The 13217-nt window shown below is 37.0% G+C and overlaps 2 protein-coding genes across 2 annotated transcripts; both read right to left on the bottom strand.

Moving 5' to 3' along the window:
* Positions 1 to 379: 379 nt before the first annotated feature.
* On the bottom strand, positions 380 to 6942 carry morf4l1 (mortality factor 4 like 1). The gene is made up of 12 exons (XM_079874738.1): positions 6775 to 6942; positions 5903 to 5949; positions 4972 to 5039; positions 4737 to 4823; positions 4475 to 4555; positions 4324 to 4349; positions 3962 to 4050; positions 3735 to 3836; positions 1894 to 1982; positions 1626 to 1798; positions 885 to 969; positions 380 to 805 (listed from the first exon to the last, which is right to left on the bottom strand). Exons 1-12 carry the CDS (start codon positions 6812 to 6814, stop codon positions 721 to 723), a joined length of 972 nt encoding a protein of 323 aa, XP_079730864.1. The 5' UTR covers positions 6815 to 6942; the 3' UTR covers positions 380 to 720.
* Positions 6943 to 8868: 1926 nt separating this feature from the next.
* rxfp3.3a3 (relaxin family peptide receptor 3.3a3) lies at positions 8869 to 10031 on the bottom strand (the record flags this gene model as incomplete). The annotated part of the gene is made up of 1 exon (XM_079874718.1): positions 8869 to 10031. Exon 1 carries the CDS (start codon positions 9946 to 9948, stop codon positions 8869 to 8871), a length of 1080 nt encoding a protein of 359 aa, XP_079730844.1. The 5' UTR covers positions 9949 to 10031.
* Positions 10032 to 13217: the final 3186 nt, after the last annotated feature.

The raw sequence follows: 13217 nt of genomic DNA, 5'->3' as shown, positions 1-13217 counted from the left end.
GGTGATGTGTGGATGGATTCTTAACCTTTGCAGTCTGCTGAAAAATTATATACAATCCATCTGTACAGTATACATGATCTTTAAATTTTACAGTATATTTAAGACCACATACTCAAGTTACAACTGCAAATCCCCTAAATCTATATTATCTTGAAGCAAGCAAAGTAAAAATAGAGACTTGAACTTTGCTATTTTAATCAAACTATATTCAAATTTGACCCCAGGTCAACAGCATCTGCTTTCATGTGGCCACATATTGAATTGCTACTGCTACATAATCTTTACTGTTCTTAACATCAAGATATGATTCCGCTTTAAAGCGATTTAACTCTATGAAAATTGGCAAGAGTTTATCTGAAGTTGAATAATGAGACCGAGCCACAGCTGTGAAGGACAATTTATTGACTGACATGTTTTTCAAAAAAACAAATTGAAAACAAATAATGCAGCATTTCAACTATACATGACCAGGATCAGTTTATCAATATTACATAAACCAAAATATGGATCAATAAAATGAGAGCATTACCAGCAGCTTTTTAAAGAGATTTAATTTAATTCTTTATCTGGAATACCAGACATTATCCTTAGAGTCCTGAACCAATATCGACTGATGTTGTGAGCACTAAAATCTTCCACAAGACTTATGAATGGATTTTAAATAATAAAAATAAAATGATGATCAGAACGTAGCACCAAACATCCTCGCTGGCTTCGCCCTCAGACAGCTTTGCGATGATATTCCGGAGGTGCAACCTCATAATCACTTGCACAGAACAGACATGACGAATTCTTCACCAAATACCTAAAGCAAGCACAAAATGTTTTACATTTCAGTCAGTAACTACCTGCAAGTAAAAATATTCAAATCACTTTCTACTTACTTTAAAAAATCTTGCAGGTAGCTGAGAAGCAGGGCTAGACTCTTCTCATCCAGAGGTGTGTAGGCCAGCATTGCTCCAATTCTCACTGTCAAAAGGACACAAAAGAGGCCATATCAACAAAGGCTACAATTAAACATTAACAAAAACCCCAAATACTGGGAAGAATATGCCATTACCAATAATGTAATTAAAACATTCTCTGTGATATGGCTCTTTCAGAACTCAATTACATGTTCTTTGCTGTATTTCCATGATTACATTAAGCTTTGAGGATGAATTTATGAGCATGGCCTTGGATTATTAATAGTTTGTAGCATTCAAAGCTCATATTCAACAGTTTAATTAGCCTTTAAATGGTACAATTAGGTTTCAAAACACAATTAGCATTAAAAGTTGGCATGAAATGGAAGTTGCAATAGTCTTTTCCTCCCTATTGTGACGTACAGTATATCCAAGTGAAACGGCTTCCCGACCAAGAAAAAAAAAAAAAAAAAAGTAGGGTGGGACTTGATTTTGTCCACTGGGAATTGATTGGATGGGTGTGGTTCGCTATTGCTGCGATCTCATGTGAGTGACAGGTTGTCCCGCCCTCATGACGTTGTTGTTGCAAGAGGAAATTATTTTTGATTAAAGATTACAAGGGCACATGATTTTAAAAACAAAAAATACTGCAATTTTCATAAAAAAAAAAAAATAAAATAAGAATTGTCAATTTTGATTTCATGGTGACTAAGTTCATACCAAAAAGCCTCAGCAGGTGCGGCGCCCCGTAAATCTGAGACATGGACGTATCTGGGTGGTTTGCTAGGATCTCTGCATACTGCGGCCTCTCAAACTTGTAGAGGAGCTGAGTGCCCAACATGACATTGAAGTACTCACGGATTCCAGCAACAACCTCATTCACGGCAAATTCCCTGAGTAAAGATCAAGTGTGTATGAGTATCTCTTCAGAATCTAACTCTACAGCCTGTTGTTTAAGAATTTCTACAAAATGGATAAGTTGTTATACTTGTTATCACAGTTTCCTCTTGATTTCTTGTAATTTGCATAGTCCTCCAGGACAGCATCCACATTCTTTTTTGCAGGCAAGTGAAAAAGCTAAACAAAAAAAATAAATTAAAACCACATAAATATTTTCAGTGTATATTATCTTTCAAACCTCAAATTTTAAAACCAATTTGAGCAGATATCAAGGCAAACTCCAGCAAATGTGCCGTTGGTAAAACTTCAAATACCTAACCATACATTTCCTCTTCTTTGTTTAGTTGCTGCTCTAGACAGCATTCTGTAGTTTAAAGGTGCAGCAAGCGATTTCTGAGAAACGCTGTTGAAAGTGGAACGGACCAAGCACCACAACACACTTGTAGCCAATCAGCAGTAGCGTGTCAACACATGATGGGGGAGGAGAGAGAGTGAGCAAGATAGAGAGTTGAAGAAAGACTGTGGAAAAATAAATGGCTGAGATACATTACAAGAGAAAAGTTCAGAGGAATAATCAATGGAAAAAGAAGGGTCATGATCAGGCAAGAGCTTCAGGAGTCACATTAATATTAGAAAAGCTTTCCAGCACTATAGACCCAAGCGGGAAGGCCTGAAAATGGACAGCGAGGTTGTGTTTCTGCTCCATATACGTTTTGCTACATTTCACAAAACCAAGTTATGCTGCTGTTGTAATGTTAGCTATAGCAACAGGACAGTTTTGAGTGTCATTGTTTGTTTGGAGCTGGTGTGCTGCTGGCGACTAACAACTAACTCTTGCTTGTATACTCTCGAGTACTAGGGGCTGCACAGACTAGTCGATTTTAATGCTCTTTTAACACTTTAAGCTTGACCGCAGCTTGTCACTCATCTTGGCCAATAGAGGGCGCAACAAGATAAAAAATCTTTTAAGTCCACTTTCACGCTTTGTTTCCAACAGTAAAAATGACAAATAAATGCAGTCAAAGAGCACTCCACAAGCTTGATTATACCATCTGGATGCTCAAAATTCAGCTTATTGTACACGTAAGTTAATCGCCGTTCTAAACTAATGCGCTGCTGCATTGAAACGCAGACACATACAGACAGAAGCTTAAACATCACGTGCAGATCGCGCACACACAGAAACATTCAGTAGCGCAGAAATGTAGTCAACACTGTCCTGTGATACATCAATAAAATAGTTTAGAAACTAAAAAGTTCTAGCATATATTTCTTAGTAACTAAAACCTACAGCTTCACTATAAGTTGAGAGACTATGCCAGGTAGAATTAATTCACATTCAATCGCTCTCTCACTAATGCATTCATATAAATGTAATCTTTACTGTGCTAGTACTATATCTGTATCTGATTTAGAACGAGCAGAAATCTGTGAGAAATATAACAACCCAAAAGAACTGATACAATTAAGCTGTTATGTAGGAGCAATAGCCTTGTGGGAAGCGCTGTGTTATATGCCATAGCTGTGCACAAGGCAACCCGTGTTCAAGTCTCAGCTCGAGGTTCAGGCTTATATGTTCATTAATGAGGTCATCAGCGACTAGTCGATGTGGACTCGACTTTATTCACAAATGTCGACTTTAAAAAAATCTGAAGTCGTTCAACCCCTGTTGTGTACTGCATGTTAATTTTTTGCTCTTCCTTGTCGCTCGTTCGCCATCTTCACATTATTTTTTTCCGCTTCAGCTATGATAAAGAAACTTCCACTCTTGCATTGCCTGTCTGTTCGTGCAGGGGTTTGTTTGGGCTGATTTCAACAGTGTTTCTCCTAAATTGCTTACTGCACCTATAATCATTATGCAATGTATCTGAATGATTGAGGAGCACTGCAGGAGGATTAGGGTGAGCATGGGATGACATTTGTAGTTACCTGCTTCTGTCTAGTGATCAGGTCCCAGTCATCTACCAGCCACGGTTTTAACTCTTCAGGAATTTTTACCTTTACTTCTACTCTGTTAATGAAAGTCTCCTCCTGCACACAAAACCAGTTTGGGTGTCAAAAACAGCCTTACTCTTTACTTATGTAAAAAAAAAACCAGTTCAAAGAGACTCTTAACATTGGCCTATTTGTTTTAAACAGACTTTGAACTGACATACACTCTCCACAGTTGGGTCAACACGTGCCCTCTTCTTGCGTGGGGGGTGAGGCATGTCCCCAGTGCTAGTGCCCTCTCCAGACCCTGGCGCTGAGAAGTTAACAAGGTAGAGGTTTTTTAACTTTATTTTTTTTTATCAGTAACAATAAATAATCAATGGCCCCAAGCCACATTTAATAATTTCCTGAATAGTACTGCATCTGCAACTATTAAACTTCTGACAAATACTAATGGGAGGACAGCATGACAGATTTGTATACCATCTGTGAAACTCTTTCAATGGCTTTTTAATTACATTAACACAATCAAACAGCTTCAATAGGTCAAAATACATCAGCATTTGCATAGGGAAATGGAACTTACTCTTTTGCTTGTTCTTCTTTGTTTTTCTAGTGAAATAGAAAGCCAATGGTTAAATATGCACCAGTAAGCATAAGTTTGCAGTTCTGATAGATAAATGTTGAAGTGCCCATAAATGCACTTTGCTTCTTGCCTCAAGCAAAGTAATACTCACACATCTACATTTTTTTGCTGCACAGCAGCGATTTTCTTGCTCGGTGCGACACCCCTCATCCTTCCCTCAACATAATGGTCTCTGGAAAACAGTATGTTCTGCAATAAATCCTTCATGCAGATTGTATAAACAATGACGAAAAAACGGATATGGAAGTGTTGTGCGCATTAAATTGGCTTTAATTAATTTATTAGGTAAAGGTAATTTCTTTGAAAGATATGTTTATGTCAACAGGCACTTGCTTCCAAACTTTATTACTCACTGGTTTGCCTTCTGAAGCTCTTTCTGTTTTTGCAGGTTACTGTCCACATATTTGAGCACACGGCTTTCAGGAACCCATTCGTCCCAACTAGAAACACATTAAACACACATTTTTAGAATTAACTGACCAAACCGTAAAAAAAAAAAAAAAACATGATCATTGGTGGAAATTACAAAAACATAGGGATGTTAAAGGTGTCCAAACAAGCACTGAATTTTTTAATACTCAAACTTACTTCTTATTCCATCCACTGTAATGAATAAAGTATTTCACTTGTTTGTCCTTGATATTGATTTTCACACACTGTGAAGAGAGAGATAAAATATGTTTATACTTCCAAATTATCTTTCAGAAAAAAAACATATCAAATACCTTTTGAAATGTTTTCAGAAGAAAACATTTCAAAAGGTATTTGATAACTAACACGTTTGAAAAAAATTGTAACATTAAAATTACATTCAAAAAACACAACCAGGGAAAAAGGCCTCTTCATGAGAAAACACACCAGGATAACAAAACATCTTAAAGTGATAGTTCACCCGAAAATGAATATTTTGTCATTACTTACCCTCAATTTGTTCCTTGCATGAGTATATATATATATATATATATATATATATATATATATATATATATATATATATATATATATATATATATATACACACACACACATATATATATATATACCTGCATGAGTTTCTTCTGTTGAACTCAAAAGAAGATATTTGAAAGAATGTTGGTAATCAAATAGTTGAAGGCACAAAGTATGAAAAAGTCAATGGGTGCCGTCAACTGTCTGGTTACCAACATCCTTCAAAATGCCTTCTTTTGTGTTCAACAGAACAAAGAAACTCATACAGGTTTGGAACGACTTCAGGGTGAGTAAATGATGGCAAAATGTTCACTTTTATGTGTGAACTATCGCTTTAAGCGCTGACATTTTAAAATAATTGACAAATGGCTACTGTGTCCATTAAGCGCTTTCACTGAATGTATACAACTATCATAAGCATAACACTGATCTACAAAACCACTACATCAAACACAACATTTACACTAAAAAAGGAAATTCCCTTCCTGTTACTGCTATCAAAAATATATATATATATCAATCTTTTTTTTTTTTAAGGATGCATAATGGCATGAATGATTCAAACAGATACCTTAGCTTCGTATAGCAATGGCCCATGAAAGCACAGCACTCGTTCACCTGAAATACATCAGAAACATTAACGTGTAATGGCGTCCACTGGTAGGCTAACAAATAAAGGAGAAGCATTTAATTAAAACGTGTATGAGCACAGGAGCAAATATTAATTATGTATATTTCAATAAATGCATTCAGAACAAGTCACAACACACATGATACATGTTAAAAGTATATATGGGTTCATTGCATTTTTTCAATTTTTTTTTTTTCAATTTCAGTTTAATAATTGACGTGACGTGAAGGCCAAGTATGGTAACCAGATCAGTGATGGTAACCCATGCTCGGAGCAGTGAGTATTACAGCCTGAATCAGCTCATTAAAACAAATGTACCGGTACTTAGAACCTAATTCATTTAATTAAATTAATAAAATTAAGTCGAAACGAAACAATTCAACAACACTCCTAACATTATGTTAAGAATAACGATAAATATTACATTCCCGCCAGGAGGACTTCAACGCTATAACTAGAGCTTCCTGTAAACAAGGCCTGCTGGAAGCTAATGGGCTACATAGACAACAGCTAATGTTTTGTTACAGAAACGCGGGGCGCGTGCATGTATAGGGGCTGTTACATATAACGGAAAGCATTAACGTGCAATTATGTATGTACTTGATTGCTTATAAACATTTCTGCACATTTTAAAATAGGCAATTAGAAATGCTCAGCTAAAAAAAAACTGCTTTTCTATACACATCTCGCTGTGCACACGCGCCATTGTGCAGTGGCAGCGCCCGCTTCCTTTGCGCGGCTGAATGAGAGGATACACCGAACAACTGATGACTCCATTAGAGGATACAAAGCTATCCTATAGGGTATCTTACCTTCTTGAAATTTAGGTTTAGGGTCCTGTTTAGGCGCCATTCACAGATTAAACAATAAAAATAGCTGGAAAATCAAATCCAGGCATTGCCAGCTCCGATTTAATTCACACAGGGTGAAGGCGTCGCGCTGCGTTTCTATGACGCACTTTTTTGGCGCCCCTGTCAGGTGACTAGAGCATCACAATTTCTTCTTTTTCTTTTTTTATTGGCAGCTCGCATTTTTGCATCACATTTTGTTCACTGTATTAAAACAGAATTAAAATGTTTTTTTGTTTTGTTTTGTTTTTAGATGTTAAGATGTATTTTCTATAACTTATATTGAAATGTGCAATGCAAAAAATAAATGCTTACAGTTATAATAAAGTAGATTATTGGTATTTTTATTGTAATTTTGTTTATATGGTGATTACACTATGTATGAGATGAATAATTTTGTTACTAAACACTTATGATATATATATATATATATATATATATATATATATATATATATATATATATATATATATAATATTTCTAACCTGGAAACCTCTGAATGTGTTTTCATCTTTATCATTGTTTGTTCATAATGCATGGATTCCCAAACTTTTTGTCAGACAAACCCATTTCACCTCAATTATTTACTTGGAAACCCCTGATATTTTTAGGAAATTTTTCCATAATTTAACCCTTTCATGCATAAATTATGAAAACCTCAGTAAGGATTTTCCTTCTTCTTATGTGTTTTTATTGAAACAAATTTTTCAGATAGATTTTCAGATGTCAACTTGAGTGGACAGTGCATTTTTGGATTTAAGTGAGGAGATGTATTAAACATAATACAGTAATAACAACAATATTGTGTGTATTTAACAAACCAATGAATAAAATGAATCACATTATTATTATTTTTGATGTAACTGCAAATTACATTCTAATAACACAAATACATTTATTTACAGCCAAAAAAAGTTACTGCAGATGAACTATATGATCAATAACAACAGTCACAGTACTAGTATGAATTGTAGCTGAAATATAGCAGGTGATGCATGATGTCCAATTTAGTGGAAAGATGATTAATCAGAATTCGATCCCAATCTAAAATCAGTACATGGTAAAATGACCTGCTAGAGTATCTTAAAAGGAATGAAGAATGGATATTCCGGAGGCATTTCTGACTGGCTCTCGGCCATCTTGATTTGGAGAAAAAAACAAAAAATCTTGTATGGGCAATGTATAGGAGGATGCATTGTCCACTGTATGTGCAACTATGCCATCAAAACCCATGCACATAAGAAAATGCTTTTAGAATAGCTGTCAACTGTGTGTGCATTAAGGGTTAATAACACATAATATTAATATTCACAGTTCTCTGATGTCGGATAATGGTCACATTGACATGCAGGTGAACAAATCAAATATGAATATTTTTAGTGTTCAGTCGTTTATGTTAATTGTTTTTATTTTCAAATAATTTATTCATTTTATTTTGACAATTTTTATGATTTAATTCATCATTATCTTTTCATCAACTCAATCCACCTGCACTTTTATTTTGAGAAATAGATTGAGGAAATCCTGGCATAATGTAATGCTTAAAGGATTAGTTCACCCAAACATTATCCCATAATTTACTCCCCATTAAGCCATCCTTGGTATATGACTTTCTTATTTCAGCCAAACACATTCGGAGTTATATTAAAATATCCTGGCTCTTCCAAGCTTTATAATGAGAGTGAATGGTACCATATGTTGTTTTAATAGTCATATTTAATCATGCATGCATTTTTTAACTTATCAGTTTCGCAAAGGGTGACATTGTTTAAATTACAGATGTCAATCATCAATTTGAACATTTTTTAAACCAATATTCACATTTCAGCTTAATCAATATTGTTTTTTATAGCAATACATTCAGTGTGGTCTCTAAAAAATATCACCCAACAATAATTATTATGTTCAACTAAACTTAATAATAATATATAATAGGTTAATATTGCATCGTTTTATTATAATGTCAATTAAACATTAAAAATTAAACATTGCTTCAGCATAAAATATTATTAGTCGATATGCAATTTTAATGTCCATGCATTTGTGCCGCATCTCGGTTCACACAGCCCTCCTAGATTTCTGAAGAGACCTTTTTAATAACCATGGGGCAATATTTGACAGACAATTTTTCAGTTTCTTTCTCAATGCCCTTCTCGTAAGACAATATATAAAAGGATTTAAGGAACTATTAGTATGAGCTAAGCAAACAGTAACAGGGAATACATAAGTATGGGCAGTGTAATAAGCCTCATCCCAGTGAATCACGTTCAGCTTGACCAGCACACCCCAGAATGTAATAGCGTGGTTCGGCATCCAGCAAAGAAAGAATGAAAGAACCACAACTGTGACAGATTTGGTAACATGAATCTTGCGTTTTGAATGAGTGTTATTCAGATTTTGTTTTCTCACAAATCTCAGAAGCAACAAATAGCACACGGAAATGATCAGCATGGGAAGAATAAAAGCAATCATAATTTTTTGCAAATGATAAAATGCTAGCCAGTAGTGTCCGGCTGGAAACTTTAGTAAACAGAGCTTCTCTCCAGCCACGTTTGTCACGGTGGAGAAAATGGATGTTGGCGCGGTGGCGACTGTAGCAACGACCCACAAAAACGCGCAAACCCATTTGACAGAGCATGATGCTGGTGGCCGGACTCTGTTCTTGGTGGCTGAAGCAACGGAGTAGTATCGAGTGATGCTCATAGCAGTGAGGAAGAAGACGCTGGCGTACATGTTCATCACAGTGACGGATAGTATGATCTTGCACATGGCGTCTCCAAACGGCCAGCTGAAATCCAGAGCGGTATCCACCGCCCAAAACGGTAATGTCAGAACAAACTGGATGTCTGTGACAGCTAAGTTAATGATGAACACATTAATGGTGGTCCTCTGTTTGCAGTGTTTCACCCTCATGATGAGAAGGACGAGCGAATTCCCAACTAAGCCTATTGCGCACACGAGACTGTACACCACGGAGATCATGATCCTCAAGACCGGGCTCCTGTCCGCAGTCACGTCAATGTCCTCCAGATTTCCAAATGTGACATGACCCTGAAGGGTTTGGTTAAACACCCTGCTGCTGCTGTTGAAAGGGTCACCCATAGTTAAGCATCCAATGGCGCGTCCCACCTGCGACATGCGCGCGCAATGCGCTCAGCCAGTGTTCAGTACTACTTCAGTTGTAGAGGTTCTGTCAGCGGTTTGCCCACTAGCCGTGAGCTTCTACGAATATATCCAGATGTACACGCGTATTAGCATTACCCGCCCATGCGGGGCAAAGATTGGCTAGAGACATGTAGCCTATGACTGAGGTCACCCACATGTAACCTATGACTGCAGTCACCCAGGGTGGGAATGGTTGGGGTTTGATCCCTTGGTAACGCGGGAATCGCGAATGTCAAAAGTTCTTCATTTTTATAGAAACCGACGTTTGGTTGCAACTTGCAAGCCATTCAACATACTTGGGGATGATTAGTCTACTATGAAAGCATGAATTTGATGTAAACAATTGGTCTACATAATATTCACATGCAGTTCATATAGGGGACATCATAATGTTTTAGCCCTGTATTTACATTTTTAACATTTACATATAACATTTTGAACAACATATAACAATTCTGATTTTTTTTTCTCTGGAATGGAATGGAGTTCATATCTCCCAATTCTTATCTCCCAATTCTTATGTTAAATGTTCCTGAGATATATAGTCATAACTCCTCGCAGTCAAAAATGACCGCATTGGAAACGAATGGGATTGGGAAACGAATTTCATCTAATGGAAGCGTTTGGAACTGCGCCCAAAATCTTACTAAAAGCGAAACATTTTTTTTAGATATTATTTCCAAAAGTTTTGGGACGTCTGCCTTTACATGCACATGAACTTTAATGACATCCCATTCTTAAAGGTTGTATCAGTGATTTCAGGCCCAAAAAAAAAAGATCACATTCATCTAATCTTTCCTAACGATCCGCTAGCTGTCCGCCCCATAAGCATGCCGTCAAAAAAAACACGTCTCTGTAGGCAGCCTAGGCTAAATATTCCATGGTCAACTGTTATTGTTATTATAACAAAGTGGAAGCAATTGGGAACAACAGCAACTCAGCCACGAAGTGGTAGGCCACGTAAAATCAAGTGGGGTCAGCGCATGCTGAGGCACACAGTGTGCAGAAGTCGCCAACTTCTGAGTCAATAGCTACAGACCTGCAAACTTCGTGTGGCCTTCAGATTAGCACAAGAACAGTGCGTAGAGCTTCATGGAATGGGTTTCCATGGCCGAGCAGCTGCATCCAAGCCTTAAATCACCAAGTGCATTTTGGACAATTTCATGCTCCCAACTTTGTGGGAAAAGTTTGAGGATGTCCCCTTCTTGTTCCAACATGACTGCGCACCAGTGCACAAAGCAAGGTCCATAAAGACATGGATGAGCGAGTTTGGTGTGGAGGAACTTGACTGGCCTGCACAGAATTCTGACCTCAACCCGATAAATAGTGTTCCAGCCAATCACCGACAGGGGGAGGGTGTTGTGAGGTTTTGTGCTCGTGCACGGCTGCACACGAAGCTGTCTCAAAACCTCACAACACCCTCCCCCTGTCGGTGATTGGTTGGAACACTATTTGTTTTGGTTTTGAGTGGTTGGTGAAACAATTGTTTTTGTGTGCAGATCTCAGAGACGCGGTTTTTTGACGGCCTAGGGTTTAATATGGAGTTGGCCCACCCTTTGCAGCTATAACAGCTTCAACTCTTCTGGGAAGGCTTTCCACAAGGTTTAGGAGTGCTTGTGGAAATTTTTGACAATTCTTCTAGAAGCACATTTGTGAGGTCAGGCACTGATGTTGGATGAGAAGGCCTGGCTCACAGTCTCCACTCTAATTCATCCCAAAGGTGTTCTATCGGGTTGAGGTCAGAATTCTGTGCAGGCCAGTCAAGTTCCTCCACACCAAACTCGCTCATCCATGTCTTTATGGACCTTGCTTTGTGCACTGGTGCGCAGTCATGTTGGAACAAGAAGGGGACATCCTCAAACTCTTCCCACAAAGTTGGGAGCATGAAATTGTCCAAAATGCACTTGGTGATTTAAGGCTTGGATGCAGCTGCTCGGCCATGGAAACCCATTCCATGAAGCTCTACGCACTGTTCTTGTGCTAATCTGAAGGCCACACGAAGTTTGCAGGTCTGTAGCTATTGACTCTGAAGTTGGCGACTTCTGCACACTGTGTGCCTCAGCATGCGCTGACCCCACTTGATTTTACGTGGCCTACCACTTCGTGGCTGAGTTGCTGTTGTTCCCAATTGCTTCCACTTTGTTATAATAACAATAACAGTTGACCTTGGAATATTTAGTAGTGAGGAAATTTCATGAATGGACTTATTGCACAGGTGGCAACCTACAGTATCACAGTACCGCGCTTGAATTCATTGAGCTCCTAAAAGCAACCCATTCTTTTACAAATGTTTTTTGAAGCAGTCTGCATGCCTAGGTAGCCTACTTGATTTTATACAATTGTGGCCATGGAAATGATTGAAACACCATTCACTGATTTGGAGGGGTGTCCCAATACTTTTGGCAATATAGTATATTTCATATAAAATTTGAGAATAGAATTTTGTGGAAGTAGCATGATTGTGAAAGTAATTTATGTTTCAAGTTGAAGAATAGTGTATTTTAAGTTCTTTGACAATGTTTTACATATTGTTTCCCATCTAAATCCAGTTAAAACTTAAGTAATAATGTAACTGGTTGTATTTGAGAGGTAGGAAATCATCCATCCATCCATTCTTTATACCACTTGTTCACCCGATATTATTTTGTCCATTCTGTTATCACTTTGTCCACCATTTCTTTTTAAAATCAGTAAAAAAATAAATAAATAAAAATAATTCAGTGACAATTAAAATTTACAGAAGTATCGATAATGCAGTACTTTAAAAAGTGAACAAAAATGACTTTTAGGGATTTGTATCCGAAAACGAAAAATGTAAAATGATGTGTTTGTGAGAAAATACAATTCATACACAATATTTATATAATATTAATATTATATATTAAAGGAACAAAGGTACATGAGTTGTCTAAGATAATGTTCACAGCCCATAAATTAGAAAGTATTTGAAACTGTTGTTCATTTGTCCCTATAGGGTGGACATTTTTGCAATTATTTTGTTTAATAAATGGTTAGATTTATTACCCGAGCTTAAACAAAAAGATTTTTTCAAATGTTTTAGGGCCTACATCACCATATTGTCACCAAGTGTCACACAGACAGACAATGAAGAAGGATAAAGTTCAAAACACGAGTCTTAGTCTTCCACAGCATAACACAGAACAAAAGGAAGTTGCATATATGCAACTTCCTTTTCTCCAATCTCTTCCAAATTACAGTAGTTATGGCGTGAAAACAGCATA

The sequence above is a fragment of the Squalius cephalus genome, assembly GCF_949319135.1.
Source record: "Squalius cephalus genome assembly, chromosome: 6".
Taxonomy (NCBI): domain Eukaryota; kingdom Metazoa; phylum Chordata; class Actinopteri; order Cypriniformes; family Leuciscidae; genus Squalius; species Squalius cephalus.
This window is presented reverse-complemented; position numbering and strand designations above follow the sequence as displayed.

What these genes read in the sequence shown, in the direction of transcription:
- morf4l1 (XM_079874738.1), bottom strand. Translation starts at nt 6,814, where the DNA reads ATGGCGCCTAAACAGGACCCTAAACCTAAATTTCAAGAAG. An exon ending in TAAACCTAAATTTCAAGAAG is followed by an intron (nt 5,950 to 6,774) that starts GTAAGATACCCT and finishes GATGTATTTCAG; the next exon opens with GTGAACGAGTGCTGTGCTTT. An exon ending in GCACCTGCTGAGGCTTTTTG is followed by an intron (nt 970 to 1,625) that starts GTATGAACTTAG and finishes TCCTTTTGACAG; the next exon opens with TGAGAATTGGAGCAATGCTG.